The sequence below is a fragment of the Carettochelys insculpta genome, chromosome 29 (genome assembly GCF_033958435.1).
Source record: "Carettochelys insculpta isolate YL-2023 chromosome 29, ASM3395843v1, whole genome shotgun sequence".
NCBI classification, from domain to species: domain Eukaryota; kingdom Metazoa; phylum Chordata; order Testudines; family Carettochelyidae; genus Carettochelys; species Carettochelys insculpta.
In genome coordinates this window covers 11,159,601-11,176,280 of record NC_134165.1, presented here as the reverse complement: position 1 = coordinate 11,176,280, position 16,680 = coordinate 11,159,601, and the positions used below count along the sequence as shown (strand labels likewise).

Genomic DNA, 16,680 nt, shown 5'->3' with positions numbered 1-16,680 from the left:
GCCTTGGTGCACAGAACATTTATCCCGCCCATGGCTGTTCAAAATAGAGGGAACCCTGCTCAGGATCCAGGTTTCGTGAGGCCGGCTGCAGGGCTGTACCCACTGGGTCAGTCTCTCTCTAACATGTTAGTCTTTTGACCCTGGGTAATGTCTCTTTGGTTGTGGGCTAAAATGTTCATCTATACCAACCCCCCAGCACACTCCCCTTCAGTTCCACGCCGCTTCTGGAGGAAGAGGAGGAGGGGGGAGGAAGGAGGCATGTGGCCAGTGCCCCCCACCCCCACCTTGGAGCAACTGCACCAGTTGCCCCTGCTTCCGTACAACCTCTCTGAGGTATTGAATCGCACACATTGCCCTGGTCTGCGGTCTCCCCCGAAGCCATGGTCCAGGCCACTGTTGGAAAACCAACACTGGCGAGATGACCCACGGGTTGGACCCAACATGACGCACAAACTGGGTGTGTCTCACCCATGTAATGTCACGTGCAATGTAAACAGTGTGCGTGGATGGGAATCCCAGTCCCCATCCCACACCCTTCCTTAGATGCTACTCAGAGCTACTGGGAGTGTGTTTGCCTCAGCTAGGCCTGGGACTCCCAGTTGATTACCCCTCTGGCTGAGAGCTGAGGCACTGCTGTCCCTGTGGGAATGGAAACAGAGGCGCTTGTCTTGACCTTACCAGGCAAAATAGGTGCAGAGTTGGGAACAGCACCCGAGAGCCCATCTACAGTGCAAAACCAAGTCCAGTCCAATGTTATTGACTTGGACTTCGAGCATCCCATTCAACCAAGGCTATCTTGCCTGTCCCCACTAGGTGGCTGTGGTCAGTGGAGTACAGCTTCATTGCTAGGGGTTGTATGGGCTCAGGGCATACCCTGCAGTCCCTGGAGCAGATGGGAATTCTGGGCTTGGGGCCCAAGGTCTTGGGATGCAACCCTTCTTCCAGGTGGTTACGGGAGCAGGTTGACAGCCTCTCACTTCCCCTTTCTAATTGGCTGCCCTTCCCCATTTTCCCACCTCTTAGGAAGATCAGCCAATCAGGAGGCCTGCAGGAAGGAGGCAGAGGTTCCCATTCCCCCCCTGCCCCAAGGAGCAGCCATTCTCACGGGTGTGCTGCTGATTTTCCCCCGGGGATGGAGCAGGGCGGAGGGCTGAAAAGCTGTGTCATGATTTCAGAGGCGGGGGCTGCAGGCAGCTGGCCTGACTCTAGGGCAGGAAGGATTTGCTGGTGCACCCAGCACAATTTCAGCCTCCAGACAGAAAACTCTGGCAAAACTCAGCCGAAGGTCAGCTCTTCCACCCTGTCCTCCTGCTTCAGAGCCTCGGGCCGGATCCCAACCCCTGCCCACGGGACATCTACCCTGCAGCCGGGAGGGAGCCACCCAGCCCCTGTAGGCAGCCAGGCGTTCGCTCCACTCTGGCTGGGGTGGCTCAGACTACCTGGCGTGTGCGCGCTGCTCCTTTTGGTGCGCTGGCTCACAGTGGTCTGTCTGGATGGGAGGCGTGCTACCAGCTGCAGGGTGGGCTTAGAATCCGAGGGCTGGACAGGACCTCAGGAGGTCGTTGAGTTCAGCCCCCTGCTCAAAGCAGGACCAAACCCAACTCAATCATCCCAGCCAGGGCCTTGTCAAGCTGGGGCTTAAAAACCTCCAGGGATGGAGATTCCACCACCTCTCTAGGCAACACATTCCAGTGCTTCACCACCCTTCTGGGGAAATAGTTTTTCCTAATATCCAACCTACCCCTCCCCTTCTGTGACTTCAGACCATTGCTCCTTGTTCTGCCGTCTGTCACCACTGAGAACAGCCTCTCACGAGGCTTTAGAGCCCGGCTTCAGGAAGGTGAAGGTGGATATTAAATCCCCGCTCACTCTTCTCTTCCGCAAACTAAACAAGCCCAAGTCCCTCAGCCTCTCCTCATAGGTCATGTGCTCTAGCCCCCTCATCATTTTCATTGCCCTCTGCTGAACCTGCTCCAGCACATCCACATCCTTTCTATAGCCTGTGACAAGGCCTGGCTGATGACTTTTATACCTTTCAGAGGGTCAGTGCCATCACTTTATTCATAAGGGGGCTTTGGGGTAGGATGACCACATTTCCCCAAGGGTCCCCCACTCCCCAGGGGCCTGGCCCCACCTGCTTCCTGAAGATCAGTCGAACTCTGCTGGCCGCTGCCCACTGGAATTTCCTGCCCACCACCCAAGTCCAGCCTCTCCCCTGCTTCAGGCTGGGGTCTCTGCTTGTCTATCCCCCCCCTGACTTTTTACAAAGGAGGGTCCTTGTCCTGTTTGCACTGCTGGCAAGAATAAGCAAAGAAAATGCCCACTTTCCCCCAAACCAGCTGGGACAGAGCTTAAAACAGGGCAGGAGACTGGCCTTTCGAGCAGCTTTGATACAGTCCTATTTGCTTTTCCCAGTGCTTGCTGAAATGCAACTGCCTCTGGGGTAGGGGGCAGCCACTGAAAACAGCCACACAGAACGTCAAGCCCCTGGGCCTGATCCACAAAGAGATTTAGCCCAATCCGGCTGCCGCCCAGTGCGGTGGGGGCGTGTTTCTGGAGCCAGGGTGATTGTGCTTGTCCTGTGACCCCTGGGCTGGGAACACACATTGGAACTGAGCTCTCAGATCAGGGCCCCGGGTACGGAAATTACTGCCCGCACCCAGCTGGCTCTGAGCAGGCAGTGGCCGCTGATACAGAGCCCGTCGGGATCTGGGGGCTGAGCGCCTGTCTGCAGACCAGAGGCCAAGGTGGGGAGTGGGGCCCGTGGGGGCTGAGTCCCAGGGCGGGGGCAGGGTCGGAGCAGGGTGCGGGGGAGTGCCACCCTCCTTCCCTGCGCTTCTTTTGCTGCTTCTGGCCACTGACGGCGTCCGGACCCCATCCCACGCGCGGCGCCGGCCAAGTCCTTCCCACCTGTGCTGGGCCCTGGGGGAGGGCTGGCCAGGCTCACATGCACGCTCCAGGTGCTGGGAGAAGGACCACTGGCTGGATGGGGTGACCATGCACCGGGTCCTCCGACTGCTTTGGGGGCTGGGCCTCTGGCTGAGCCTGGGGCTGCTGGGTATGAGGCAGGTGGGGGTCCCCGGTGCTCTGCAAGGCAGCGCAGGCTGGGGCAGACAGACCAAGTGGGGGGCGGGGTTGCATCCTGCACCCACCCAGCCGAGCCTCCTGTGTGTCTCTAGGCGTCCTGAGCAGGAACCGGAGCTGCGTCTTCTACGAGATCCCCCGCAACCTGCAGGGCTCCATGCGGCACCAGGGGCGTCTGCTGGGGGGCCCTGAGCAAGGCACCATCCTCTGTCTCTACAGCCAGTGCTGCTTCGGGATTTGGAACCAAAGCCAGGGCTGGCTGGAGGTGGTGATGCAAGGTGAGGGGATGGGAGGGGCCCTTTTGGCAGCCGGGGGGGGCGGTCTGTATGAGACAAAGCCCCTAATGTTGGCATGTCTGGTCACCCCGAGCAGGGGTAGGTGGCCTAGGTTCGATTTCAGCTCTAGGGGGTGGGGATCTGGTGGTCAGGGCATGGTCTGGGGGGGCTAGTGGTTAGAGCTGGGTGGGGCTGGATGGTTTAGCTCAGGCACTGCCTCAGGGGATTAGGAGCAAGGCTGGGAGACCAGCTTCTGGGTTCGAGGCCTGGCTCCCCCCAAGGGAGTAGGACCTAGTGGTTGGAGGTGAGGCTGAGAGACCGGCTCCTGGGTTCTAGGCCTGACTGTCCCTCAGGGGAGTAGGACCTAGTGGTTGGAGGTTTTGGGGCAGATCACTTCTCACCTGGCCATGAAATGAGTCTAAAAGCAGCAGGTGGGTTTATTTCCCTGGCAAGTTCCCCTGGAGGGAAAGGCGGGCGGGCAGGTGGGCGCGTCTCGGTGGTGGTTGCTCCTGCTGCGGCTGGCTCAGGCTCCCGGGGAAGGGTCTGTCCAGCCTTCAGTGGCTGTAGGGTCAGGGATCAGACACCAGGCACTGCGGCTGGGGGTCCCGGGAGCTGTGCTCGGTGGGGAGGTAAAGCGGAGGAGGGGCTCAGCTCCCTGATGGCTCTGTCTGTCCATCCGTCCATCCATCCGTCTGCGGACGGTCAGGTTGCTGGGGCAGCGACAGAGACGGCTGCGACTCCCCGGCCTGCGAACCCAGCCCCATCCACACCTTCGGGGCCACCTTCCAGCGCTGCCTGTGCCATTCCGACCTCTGCAATGCCAACGTCAGCGGGCTCGGGGCCCCCGTCGCGCCACAAGGTGATGGACCCCCAGGGAAGGCGCCCCCCAGCTGGGGGGGAGGGCGGGGGGGCTGGGGCCCCTCATGGCTGGCCAGTGGAAAGGGGCATTTGGAGCAGATTCTGCCTCCGTCTGCCAGTACAGGGACTCCAGGATCCCCAGGAGCCCTCAGGGGCTGGGGGAGCCTGGCGCATGGACCCAGAGCTCTCCCTTCGTCGTGCCTCAGGGCACCCCGGCCCAGCAGCACTAGAGCTGGGCTCTGAAGCTGCTTCCCCTGCAAGAGCCATGGGGCAGGAAACTCAGAGCCCAGGACCAACATCTGCCAGTTCCACCACCAAGGTCCCAGGCCTGGGTCTCTGAGGGCTCCGGAGTCCCCTCATATCAGCTGGGCCCCAGGCTGGTGCCACGAGAGGTCTCCTGTGGAGAGGAAGCTGCAGAGCTGGGGGAGGCACGTGGGGGGTCAGATTAAGGGACATCTGCAGAGGGGGTGGGGCAGGGTTGGCTGGGGGCCTGGACTGAGGGGCGCAGGCAGAGCTGGGAATGGCTGAGGGGATTGTGCTGGGAGCTGGGATTGAGGGGCACCGGCGGAGCTTGACGGAGACAGGGAGGGGTGTGCAGGGGGCTGCAGGCCGGGAGTGAGAGCGCGGCAGAGCTGGGGGTGGCAGTGGGGGTGGGCAGGGGGCGGCAGGCAGGGAGTGAGAGCGCGGCAGAGCTGGGGGTGGCAGTGGGGGTGGGCAGGGGGAGTCAGGCCGGGAGTGAGGGCGCGGCAGAGCTCGGGGTGGCAGTGGGGGTGGGCAGGGGGAGTCAGGCCGGGAGTGAGGGTGCGGCAGAGCTGGGGGTGGCAGTGGGGGTGGGCAGGGGGCGGCAGGCCGGGAGTGAGGGTGCGGCAGAGCTGGGGGTGGCAGTGGGGGTGGGCAGGGGGCGGCAGGCCGGGAGTGAGGGTGCGGCAGAGCTGGGGGTGGCAGTGGGGGTGGGCAGGGGGCAGCGGGCTGGGAGTGAGGGCGCGGCAGAGCTGGGGGTGGCAGTGGGGGTGGGCAGGGGGAGTCAGGCCGGGAGTGAGGGTGCGGCAGAGCTGGGGGTGGCAGTGGGGGTGGGCAGGGGGCGGCAGGCAGGGAGTGAGGGCGCGGCAGAGCTGGGGGTGGCAGTGGGGGTGGGCAGGGGGCGGCAGGCAGGGAGTGAGGGTGCGGCAGAGCTGGGGGTGGCAGTGGGGGTGGGCAGGGGGCGGCAGGCAGGGAGTGAGGGCGCGGCAGAGCTGGGGGTGACAGTGGAGGGGTGGGCAGGGGGCAGCGGGCAGGGAGTGAGGGCGCGGCAGAGCTGGGGGTGACAGTGGGGGTGACAGTGGGGGGTGGGCAGGGGGCGGCAGGCAGGGAGTGAGGGTGCGGCAGAGCTGGGGGTGGCAGTGGGGGTGGCAGTGGGGGTGGGCAGGGGGCGGCAGGCAGGGAGTGAGGGCGCGGCAGAGCTGGGGGTGACAGTGGAGGGGTGGGCAGGGGGCTGCAGGCAGGGAGTGAGGGCGCGGCAGAGCTGGGGGAAGGCAGCTTGCCAGGCTCTGCCCAGGCTCTGCCTGGCTCCAGCCCTTCACGTTCACGAGGAGGGGAAAACGGAGACAGACACTGGACAAAGCACAAATAATTGCCCTTGTCCTCCCAGCCGTGTCTCTTCCCCCTCCCCCGGCCCCTGGGGCCTGTCCCCTCCTCTGCCACCCCCAGGCATCCCCTCTGCAAACTCCCACCCCTCAGGCTGGGAAACGGCCCCCGTCTGCAGTGACCCTCCTGCCCCCCTCGACCCATTCCAGGCAGGCTCCTCCCCGCCCCAGCAGGTGCACAGTCCCGGGGGAGACCCCGGCTATCTGGATGCTCTCACACAGACGCTGCCCCGCAGACCTTGGGGAGGCGCGCCAGGCAGGGGAGTGCCAGTACCAGAGCTCTGAGTCACGCTGATAAGGGGCTGGGAGGCAGGGGAGCCCAGTGCTCACACGGGACCGGGCTGGACCGCAGGGACGAGGTCCTGCCAAGAGCTGCCGTGGCCGGTGCAGCACCCGGAACAGTTGCCATGATCCTTGGGGGGCTGCTGGACCACTTGTGGGGAGTGGGGTCCAATGAAGGCAGCCAGGACGCTTGGGTTTGGTGTGTAGTAGTTAAAGCAGGGAGCTGAAGGGCCAGGACTCCTGGGTTCCAGGGCCGGGATTCCTGGCCTCTAGCCCAGCTCGAGGGCAGTGGTGTGTAGTAGTTAGAGCAGAGGTCTGGGGGTTTGCATCCTGATTCTTACTCTACCCCAGGTCCAGGGCTGTGGGATGGGGTGGCTGTGCATGTGGGGGGTGGGGACTGGACCCACAGGATATCTGTGCTCAGAGTGGCACCCAATGGGCTGCCCTTGTTATGCCAAACCCTGGGCTCCTGGCCTAGATCGGACACAAAGGCCGCATGCTGGACCCCTGCCTGGCTCCCCAGTGTGCGCACCCGGAGTGAGAGAGAGGCAGCTGTCAGCTCTGGCCCCTTTCATGCTGTAGCCAGGGCCAGTCAGATTCCAGAGTGTCAGATCTCGGGGGGCCTCTGAGGGGAACGGGGCTCATGGAGCCACACCCCCAGCAGAGGGCAGCCGGGTGCACAGTGCTGTGGGGGCCGGGGGCAGTAGAGTGGGGGTACAGAGCAGCAGAGGAGGGGTACTTCCTTGGGCTCTCTGCACCCCTCCCATCTCTAACCCGCTCACTGATGCAGCCGGAGGAAGGACCTGGCCATGGAGAGGCTCTGCCACAGGACGAGCACCTCGGCATCTCCCACCCTCGCCCCCTGCTCTAACCACTCGACCCCTCTCCCTGCAAGGGGGCTGGCTTGGCCTCCGCACCCAGCCACAGCTGCTCCCAACCCAGATCCCATCCTCTCCCCACGCTGGAGAGAAAACCCAGGCGTCCTGCCACCCAGCCCCCCTGCTCTGACCACTAGACCAGGCTGCCTGCAAGAGGACTGGCTTGGCTTCGGCCTCTCAGGATGCCCCACTGAAACAGGCCAGGGCTGCCTGCCTGCTGCTTCAGCAGCATGCCCAGGGCTGGATTCGGTGTCCCCCCAGCCCCAGCCCGGCCCCCGCAGCTTTGTAGTGCCTGGACCCAGCTCCTTCCCCCACACTGCTTTGATGGGCTGCCGCAGGGGGAGGACACAGGAATGTTGGCGGCTGGGGGGGGGAGCGGAGAGCTGTCGTTCCTCCCGGATTTTAATTAAAACTCCAGCAGAGGAGCAGCCCGTGGGCGGGACGGGGAGAGAGGGCCAGATGCGAGGGGCTCCGGCAGCCCCCAGCCAGTCTGCACTCCTCCGCACTCCAGGAAGGGGGCAAGGCGGGGCACTGGGCCCCTGGGAGATAGGGGATCCTGGGGCTGGTTGAGGGAAGGGTCAGAGTGGCAGTGGGCACCCCAACAGGACACCCCTGGGGTGACAGGGCTGGGGGTGGTGCCTCCCAGGGAACGGTTGGCTTGCTCAGGACACGTAGCACAGGCCTGAGGGCGGCTGGATCCCAATGCCGTGGGGGTGGGGGGGAGCTGTACCCGGGGTATCCTGGCCCCTTGCTGCCCACGGGCCAGGTCTGGCTGGGTTCTCACTTGGGCCTCCCCCTCTTTGCCTCTGCCGCAGCCTCGGCTGGCTCGCCTCCCACAGGCACCATCTGGATCACCGTGGCCTGCCCGCTGCTGCTCTTCCTCTGCTGCCTGGCCTTCTTAGGTACCCCCCACGCCCCGGCCCCGCCGTCGCGCCGCCCCCATCCACCTCACAGGACGCCTCTCATGGCACCTGGGCCCCATTAGCACAAGACCCAGCCACTGGAGGCAGGGAGCGGCTCCCTTGTGCAGCTGTGGGGCAGTCGGTGCCCCAGCCAGCAGGGGGTGCCCTGGCCAGGGGCGCGAAGCCAGTTTATTGCCCACGGTCCTGCACACTGCTGCCCTCTGCTGGCAGCGTGGGTCTCCCCATCTCTCTACACGCACGCTCTGCACTGGGGCCTGACCCACAGACGCACGTCCCGGGGTGATGAGGGGGGCTCAACACCAGCCACTCGGAGTTGCTGTGGTTGCTGCTGAGCAGCCTGGGGGCCCTGCAGCTCTGGGTGCTAGTCCCAGAGCACCACACCGTAGCTGGGGGTGCCCCGGTCACCCCCCTGGAGGAGCCCCCGTGTTACTACGGCTTTTTCCCCTCAGTGCTGAGAAAGGGGACGGTCTTTGCCGAGCTGCTGCACCAGGAGAGCAGGGAGCCGACCAAGGTCACCATGGAGCCGCTTTCCAGCCACAAGAGGGAACCCCCCAGCCAGGAGCTGCCAGAGCTCCAATTCCTTCAGGTCTCGCGTGGTGGCTGCGGTGGGGCTGGCAGCACGGGCTGGGCTGGGCCTCCAGCTGAGTGGGTGGCAGGCTGGTTTTGCAGGGAGGCATGAGTGAGCTAGCGTGTCCCTGACGTGCATGTCCCTGTCTTGGCCAATGCAAGCAGGTGTTTGTGCTGCCAAGCTGCGAGCTTCCCCGTGGGAGTGCCAGGCTGGGCCTCCAGTGCTGTGAGCTTCCCCATGGCAGTGCCAGGCTGGGTCTCCAGTGCTGCGAGCTTCCCCATGGGAGTGCCATGCTGGGCCTCCAGTGCTGCGAGCTTCCCTGCGGCAGTGCCAGGCTGGGCCTCCAGTGCTGCGAGCTTCCCCATGGCAGTGCCAGGCTGGGCCTCCAGTGCCGCGAGCTTCCCCATGGCAGTGCCAGGCTGGGCCTCCAGTGCTGTGAGCTTCCCCATGGGAGTGCCAGGCTGGGCCTCCAGTGCTGTGAGCTTCCCCGTGGGAGTGCCAGGCTGGGCCTCCAGTGCTGTGAGCTTCCCCGTGGGAGTGCCAGGCTGGGCCTCCAGTGCTGCGAGCTTCCCCGTGGGAGTGCCAGGCTGGGCCTCCAGTGCTGTGAGCTTCCCCATGGCAGTGCCAGGCTGGGTCTCCAGTGCTGTGAACTTCCCTGCGGCAGTGCCCTGTCTCGGCTAAAACGGGGCTCTGTACTCCCGCTTCCATCCCAGGGAGCTGAGAGGTTTCCCGGGCTTGCCCCTGGGGCCAGGGCAGCCTGGAGGCAAGTCAGTGGGTCACCCTGTGTGTCTGTGCCCCCCACAGGTGCTCCAGGATGGGCGCTTCTCCGTGGTGTGGCAGGGCACCCTGCACCAGACACCGGTCGCCATCAAGGCCTTCCCCGACACCTGCTCCCAGCACTTTGTGGCCGAGTGGTCCATGCACAGTCTGCCGCTGATGAACCACGACAACGTGGCCCGGCTCTTGGCAGCTGGGCGAGGAGGGGTGCGCGGGAACCTGCTGGTGCTGCAGCTCTACCCAGCGGTGAGTGGTCGCTCCGTGGCAGTGCACCAGCCCATGGGCAGACTCGAACCGGGGATCTCAGTGCAGGAGCCGCTACAGTGCGAGCTAAAAGCTGGCTGGCTCTCAGCTGAGGCTGCAGAGGAGACTCAGTCTTTCTCTCTGTGTAAGGGGTCTAAGTGCCACTACAGGAGAGAGTGAACCACACCCAGCTGTGTGGGTTGCACCAGCCCTAGCCATGGGGGCAGAGGTGGGGGGGTTGGTGCTGCCTTCTACTGGGCATGTGCAGAACTGCATGGGGTGGCTGCTCACGTGGGGGAGATTTTTCTCTGGGACTCTGCATTGTTCTCAGACATGGAGACGGAACATTTAGTGTGTTCAGAAAAGTCTTCTGCTGGGGGATGGGACCAGCCGGGGAATCGTCCCGGGGAAGGGCTGGGAGCCCCCTGCGCACTTGGCATTGACTGACCAGTGTCCTGGTGCGCGAGGGTCAGGGCTGCCGCTGATCCGACAGGCCCAGTGAGCTCCTGCTTGCTCCTGTGAATCTGCTGAGCTGGGCCCTGTCTGCCCCCAGGGTTCCCTGAGGCACTTCCTCAGCCAGCACGTCAGCTCCTGGGATGGCACCGTCAGACTGGCCCTGTCGCTGGCCCGGGGGCTGGCCTTCCTGCACGAGGAGCTCTGGCACGATGGTGAGGGGCTCCCAGAGCCTTGGGGGGGAGCCGCAGGGCCGTGGGCAAAGCCCTGCCCGGCCAGCTAGAGACCAGGCACAGCTGGGCCCCTGCTTCCCTCCCACAGCCTCAGCATGGTGAATTCGCCTGTCCTCAGGGGCAGCCTAGGAGCTGGGGCTGTGGGGGCAGATAGGTCACCTGGCCCAGCAGCCCATCCCTCCACTAGCCAATCCCAGCCAAGGCTCTGCCATGTTCCCCACCAGCCTGGCCCATGCACTGAGCTGGTGAGGTCTCTGCAATGTCCCATTCTCCGTGCCTGTCCCAGAGTTGTGGGGGGGGGGCAGGATTTGGCCCTTCTTGCCCCCTGTGGCATTGAGCGGCACAGTGCCTTCCCCAGCTGGACCCTCCCTAACTCCCACCCCTGGGTGCCAGGCCTGCACAAACCCAGCGTGGCACACCGGGACCTGAGCAGCCAGAACGTGCTGGTGCGGGAGGACCAGAGCTGCGCCATCGGGGACTTTGGGCTGGCCACGGCGCTGCCCGCCCGCCTGGAGCGATGGGGCGGCACCCGCCTGGAGGCTGCTGTCAGGAAGGTAGCGCTCTGTGTGTGTGTGTGTGTGTGTGTGTGTGTGTGAGAGAGAGAGAGAGAGAGAGAGAGTGCATGAGCGAGCTGCTGTCAGGAAGGTAGCTGGGTGGTGTGTGTGTGTGTGTGTAAGCTGCTGTCAGGAAGGTAGCTGGGTTGTGTGTGTGTGTGTGTAAGCTGCTGTCAGGCAGGTAGCTGGGTGGGGTGTGTGTGTGTGTGTGCACACGCACGTGTAAGCAGCTGCTGTCAGGAAGGTAGCTGGGTGGGGGGTGTGCGCACACACACACAAACAGCAGCACTTGTGCCCTGGCTCAGACAAGAGGGCCTGGGTCTGCCTGCAGAGCCAGGTGGGAGATATCTGGGCCACCCCCGGCTCCACATATCTAGGGCAGAGTGTGGAAGTTTTAACGGAAGGCGCGTACGTGATCACATGGGGCACGTGTGACACCATCTGAGCGTGTCAGGAAGTGACTGGGTGGCGGTGAGCAGGGGAGCCCCTGGTGAGCAGACTGTTTGGGAGGTGGCTGGCTGCCCCGTCCGGCATGAATTAACCCCGTTCCCTCGTGGAAGCCCCGCCCTGCTCCGTGCAAACGGTTGCACCAGCGTGGGCGAGCTCCCTCTCCCACAGCTGCGAGTGGTGGTGGCGGGGAGCCAGCGCTAACCTGCCTGCCCGCTCCCAGGCGGGGACCCAGCGCTACATGGCCCCGGAGATCCTGGATGACAGCCTGGACCTCCAAGACTGGGGCCGTGCGCTGAAGCAGGCCGACGTCTACTCCCTGGGCCTGGTGCTCTGGGAGATCCTGACGAGATGCTCCGTCCTCTCTCCAGGTGAGCAGCTGTCGGAGCTGGGCGTGGCCCCGCAGACCCCAGCGAGGTCGTGCCAGGCACCATCCAGGCCTGGAGCCCATCCCCCAGGTCTCTGCCCTGCACAGCTTTAACCATCCCAAGCAAAGGGGCCTCTGGAGCACTGGGAGATCCCCCAACAAGCTGGTCCCTTCCTGCAACCCACAGCGCCTCAGGCCACACTACATGCCCCCCAGCTCAGCCTGCCACCCTCCAGCCCCTAGAAAGTCTGACTCCCCCACCCACCCCATCTCCCCCTTCTTGTACCCGCCCACCTCACGCCCTATCAAATCAAGTCCCTCTCCTCAGCCTGTCTGGCGGTGCCACCCGCAAATCCAAGTGCTGGAGGTGCTGCCACCTGGTGGAGGTTTGAAGAAATCTCCCTCTCTCTCTCTCTCTCCCTCTCTCTCTCTCTCTCTCGGTGCCTTCACGCGCTGGTGGCTGGTGGCCAGGCTGCCCAGCTGGGAAATGGCTCTGGAGCCAGAGTTACACATTCATAGGCTCCAGATCCAGGGGTGTGCAATCATTTACCCTCTCCCTGTTCTGGGGGAGCAGGGACAAGATTGTGATCCCCGTATTCTGGGCCCAACCCGCCCCCACCCCTGGTTTGGAGCAGCCTCAGGGTGGCTCTAACTTACACCCTGTTCCCGTGAGCCCTGGGAGGCAGAGAATACCCATAATGCCGTGTGCTTTGGCCATGCTTTGATCTGCTCCCTGCACTGAGGCTGGAGCAGAGACTTCACATGGTCACACCAGCCACACACCACCTGCAAAGCCCACTTCATGGGGGGCACCTCTCCAGGGGGGCCAGCTGGGTACACAGAGAGGCCCCATGTGCGCGAGAATCACGTTCCTTTCCTTTAAGGAGAATCCCTGTCGGCCGGCAGCAGTAGTTGGGCCTTTATCCGCTTTGCTGGCTTTCGCTTGAGAGTGGCATATGCTCACACCCTGAGCCAGCCACTGGTGCCCAGGGCATCATAGGGACTGGGCAGGCAGGAGCCATAACCATTTCACCCCCAGAATGAAACCCCATTTTCTCCTCCCCAGGCTGCGGGGTATCCCCCTTCCAGCTGGCCTACGAGACGGAGCTGGGCAGCAGCCCCACATATGGACAGCTGAGGCGACTGGCTGTGGACGAGAGGAGGAGGCCAGCCATCCCCAACTCCTGGAGTGGGGCAGGCCAGGTATAGGGCCCTTGTTGGGAGGGGCAGGGATGATGGGGACAAAAGAGGGGGGACTTTAGCGAGAAATGGGCGAGGGAAGAGGGGACGCAGGTGGCATGGCTGCCAGTTTAAAGGGCCGGCACCCAATACATCAAGGTCATGTCTCTCACACACACACACACACACACACTCTCAAGACCCTTTGGAGACCCTCCCCCCGCCCCCCTTTTATGATAATCCCTGGAGGCTTCATAGCCCTGAGCCCCATGGGTGTGGGGAGGGGTCTTGTCTCTGCTGCAGTGGGTTCTTTCTTGGGGTGACCCCTCCCAGCCAGCCCTGGGTTCCGGAGCCCCCCACGGCCTGAGAAACCTGTCTCCCCTCCTGCCCTAGGTCTCCATCTGCCTGCGGGAGCTGCTGGAGGACTGCTGGGACCCTGACCCCGAGGCTCGGCTGACGGCCGAGTGCACCCACCAGCGGCTGCAGCGCCTGGAGGCCGAATGGCCCGCAGGGGTGAGCTGAGCTGGCCAAGGCACTGCACCCCCCGCCCTTCTCCCCAGTCCTTGACTGCTTCTGGCCACACTGCCTGGGCCTGGTGGAGGAAGAAGACCTCTGGGGTGAGGGACAGCTCATGCCACCGCTGCTCTACTGCCTGAGCTGTATATAAACCCAGCTGCCTTGCGTCCTGCGGCTGCATGGCCTCAACCTGCCCTCGTTTTCTGGATGTTCATACCCACTTGGGCTGGATTCGAATCTACCAGTGCCCCCTGCTGGATGGGATCAGAGCTGCCCAAGCATGCATTGGAGCAGGTCCCCCCCAAGGGGAGCTGACACGACTCACGTCCATCCCTCTGGCAGGCAGGTGTCCTGGCCGGAGGTTGTGGCCATGTGGTTGCAGCCATGGATTTATTCCCCCAGTCAAGGGGTCCAGCCCCAATGCTGCTCAGCCACAGATTTCTGTGTGGTCGGTGGCTTATGATCAATATTTTGTGTGCCCCATATTTCTGGGCCCATTCCCACACAGCTGATATCGGAGCAGCCTCAGGGCTGCTCTAACTTACATGTTGCTCCCATGGGCTGTGCGGGGAAGGGAATACCCATATGCTTTGGCCATGTTCCTGATCTGCCTCCTCTGCTGAGACCACAACCTTCACATGGTCAACCCAGCACCACTGACAGCCCTTGAGTTACCCCTGTCCCTGCACTACACCCACGCAGCTGGGCACACGGACCACATACATGCAGGTGCATGCCCCCCCAACCGGCCACCACTGAGGTGTCACGCTCCACACATGCTGTCCCAGCCCTTCCACGGCTGTAGCTCTCAATCTTCCTGGCTCTGGGCTGTGTTGTGTGTGCACAGGAAGCAGGACTGGATGCTGCCTGCCCATAACAGCCATGCTGGTGTGGGGAAACTGAGGCACTGAGCAGCAAAGTGACTCACTGACAGGCAGCAGAGCCTGGATTAGAACCTGGGTCTCCTGAGCTATCCACTAGGCCATACTGTCCCTCACAGCGCTTAATTGGGGGCACAGGTCTTTGCCTCTGGGAGTTGGGCATGCAGTGGCACTTGGAGGTCAGGTTCAGGCTCTTCTAGTTCTCACAGACCTTAGACCCGTCACCCCCACCAGAGCACCAGGGACCAGGCCAGTTGGCTTGGGATAGTGCCACCTGGGGGGGGGTGTGATCCCTCTAAGGTATGCTGGGGCACCACATTTACCATCAATCTCTGGCCATGGACACTGAGGGGTTGGCCCTTTCTCCTTACCAGCCTGGGAGAGGGGACGACTGTGCTCCGCAGCAGCCTGGAGTCAAGGATAATATTCAGCACTCACGACTAAGGTCCATTCCCCCTCGTTTTGCAGCTGGGGAAACTGAGGCACAGAGGTGCCAGGGGAAGGGACTCCCCCAGGAATAAAACCCAGTGCCCAGATTTCTGTGCTCTGGCCAGGGCAGCGCTGCCTCCGGCTGCCGACGCAATGCCAGGCTTTGCTGGCCAGCGGGGCGCTGTACCAGCTGCCTCCCAGCAGGGGATATCCGCTGGTGTTACGCAGCTGAAGGGATGGTCCCTTGTCAGCCCTGGGAACTGGACTGCAGGCCCACTGAACTGCTCTCGGCTGCTGGTAAGGATGTAGGATGGCTGCATATCTCCTTCTGTCGCTTCTCCCTTGCAGGGCAGAGGGGGCAGCCCCAGCCTGACAGGAGGGCACTGCAGGAGGCCCAGGGGAGGGAGGGAAATGGAGAGAGGCGGCTGCGGGCCAGTGAGGCGGGGATGGGCACTGGGGAGGTCAGACAATGGGGAAACAAGTGTCTTGGGGCTAGTGCCTGGGACTCCAGGGTTCTGTTCCCAGATCTGGCCCTGACTCATCATGAGACTCGTCCATGGCCGCCCTGTGCCCCAGCTCCCCCATCTGGGGCTAGCGACGTTGACACGCTCACGCCCCGAGGCTGGTGAAACGTATTCCGTGGTGCAAAGCGAATCCGGAAACCCCACCACCACCTATGCGCTCGCCCTGCAGAGATGACCCAAAAGGAGCCACGTGGCCCAGGCCGTCTCCCAGCGCCAGACAGGGCCGGGAGACGGAGATGAGGTGCCTGGCGTGTGACGTTGAATGTGCGTGTGGACAAGACGGCTGGCTAAAAATAACGCCTGAGCAATACATCAGCACGGACTGCTCTGATCTGGGCTGGGAGCAGTGGGGTGGATGGGCTCCCCTGGTGCCGAAGGGCGAGGGGTACAAAGGATACACAGAGATCACTGAGCCCCAAACTTTTGAGAGTGGCCTCCCCCCCGCCCCCGCTTGTCTATGACCCCTGCGCCCCAGAGCCAGGTCCGGGCATAGGGCTGCAGACACGGGGTGGGGAGAGACATGGGTGAGGGGGCTGACAATGAGCTTGCAGCTAGGGGTAGAGCTGGGGTCAAGAGCAGGGCCAGAGTCAGAGAAGGATGGGGGAGGGACCGAGCATGGAATGATTAGGAAGCTGGGTAGCGCCCCACTCTGCACCCTCCATAGGGGCTGGACCAGGCCAGGCCCTGCCGCTCCACCCACCCATAGCTTCCTCTGTTCCCCTGCCCCTCTGGGGGCATGTGCACCCACTGTCTGGGGAGCTCTTGCACAGCTCGTAAGGCCTGGGCGCTGCGTAGCACAGCCAGAGAGCGGCCCCCGCTTGCGCCCCAGCAGCTGTCGAGGCAGGGCTTCAGAACCGCCCACTCTTCGAACTCGCCCGGGAGGGAGAATCCTCTGCACCCCTTGGACCTTGTTAGCCCTTTGCCTGCTGGCCTGGCCAGCCCGGGAGCACACGTGAGTACTCACAGCCTTCTGCTCGCAGCCCGGTCCTGGCGTGGCACACTGCAAGGCAGGTCTCCCCGTGTCTGGCTCCCTGCATCCTCCCCTCGATGCCAGGGGCTGCTACAGTGAGAGGGACGGGGCTGGACAGGCACAGGGTGGCAGGAGGAAAACACCCAGGCCTCTCTTCTGCTCCACACAGTTCTCACCCTGCTGTCGTCAGGAGCATTTGAGCATCTTCCAGTCCAACGCCCGCCCTCCCCCATTGCATCCCCCCCGGGGGTGGAAGTAACCTAAGTTTCTTGCAGGTACTGTTGTATAGCCGCCCGTGAGGGTTGGAGTGCAGGGGGCTGATGGCTGGTGGTTGGGATGTGTGGGGGTACAGGGGGTCCTCAGGGCAGGGGGTCAGGATGTGGGGGGTGCAGGGCTCAGGGCTGGGTGAGGGAGGGATGCAAGAATCAGGGCTGAGGGACTCTGGGCAGAGGGTGCACGTAGGAGGGAGGGCAGAGGGACCGACACCCTCTTGGGCCTGCCAATGCGGCTTGACCCTCCCCTTCCCTCGCTGTCAGGGAGCGGGAAGAAAGTGCACAGTGCAGGCTGCTGGCTCCTCTGCCCCCTGCACCCCAGCCGGGAGGGAGCTGTGCACTTTC

At 63.6% G+C, this 16,680-nt stretch overlaps 1 protein-coding gene across 1 annotated transcript; it reads left to right on the top strand.

Annotated features, from left to right (window-relative positions):
- Nucleotides 1-2,997: 2,997 nt before the first annotated feature.
- Nucleotides 2,998-13,426, top strand: AMHR2 (anti-Mullerian hormone receptor type 2). The gene is made up of 11 exons (XM_074979756.1): nucleotides 2,998-3,058; nucleotides 3,180-3,362; nucleotides 4,066-4,218; nucleotides 7,815-7,901; nucleotides 8,372-8,508; nucleotides 9,295-9,513; nucleotides 10,064-10,178; nucleotides 10,590-10,750; nucleotides 11,421-11,568; nucleotides 12,631-12,767; nucleotides 13,137-13,426. The coding sequence occupies exons 1-11, from the start codon at nucleotides 2,998-3,000 to the stop codon at nucleotides 13,263-13,265; spliced, it is 1,530 nt and encodes a 509-aa protein (XP_074835857.1). The 3' UTR covers nucleotides 13,266-13,426.
- The last annotated feature ends 3,254 nt before the right edge of the window (nucleotides 13,427-16,680 follow it).

What these genes read in the sequence shown, in the direction of transcription:
- AMHR2 (XM_074979756.1), top strand. Translation starts at nt 2,998, where the DNA reads ATGCACCGGGTCCTCCGACTGCTTTGGGGGCTGGGCCTCTGGCTGAGC. An exon ending in ATGCTCCGTCCTCTCTCCAG is followed by an intron (nt 11,569 to 12,630) that starts GTGAGCAGCTGT and finishes TCTCCTCCCCAG; the next exon opens with GCTGCGGGGTATCCCCCTTC. An exon ending in CCTGGAGTGGGGCAGGCCAG is followed by an intron (nt 12,768 to 13,136) that starts GTATAGGGCCCT and finishes CTCCTGCCCTAG; the next exon opens with GTCTCCATCTGCCTGCGGGA.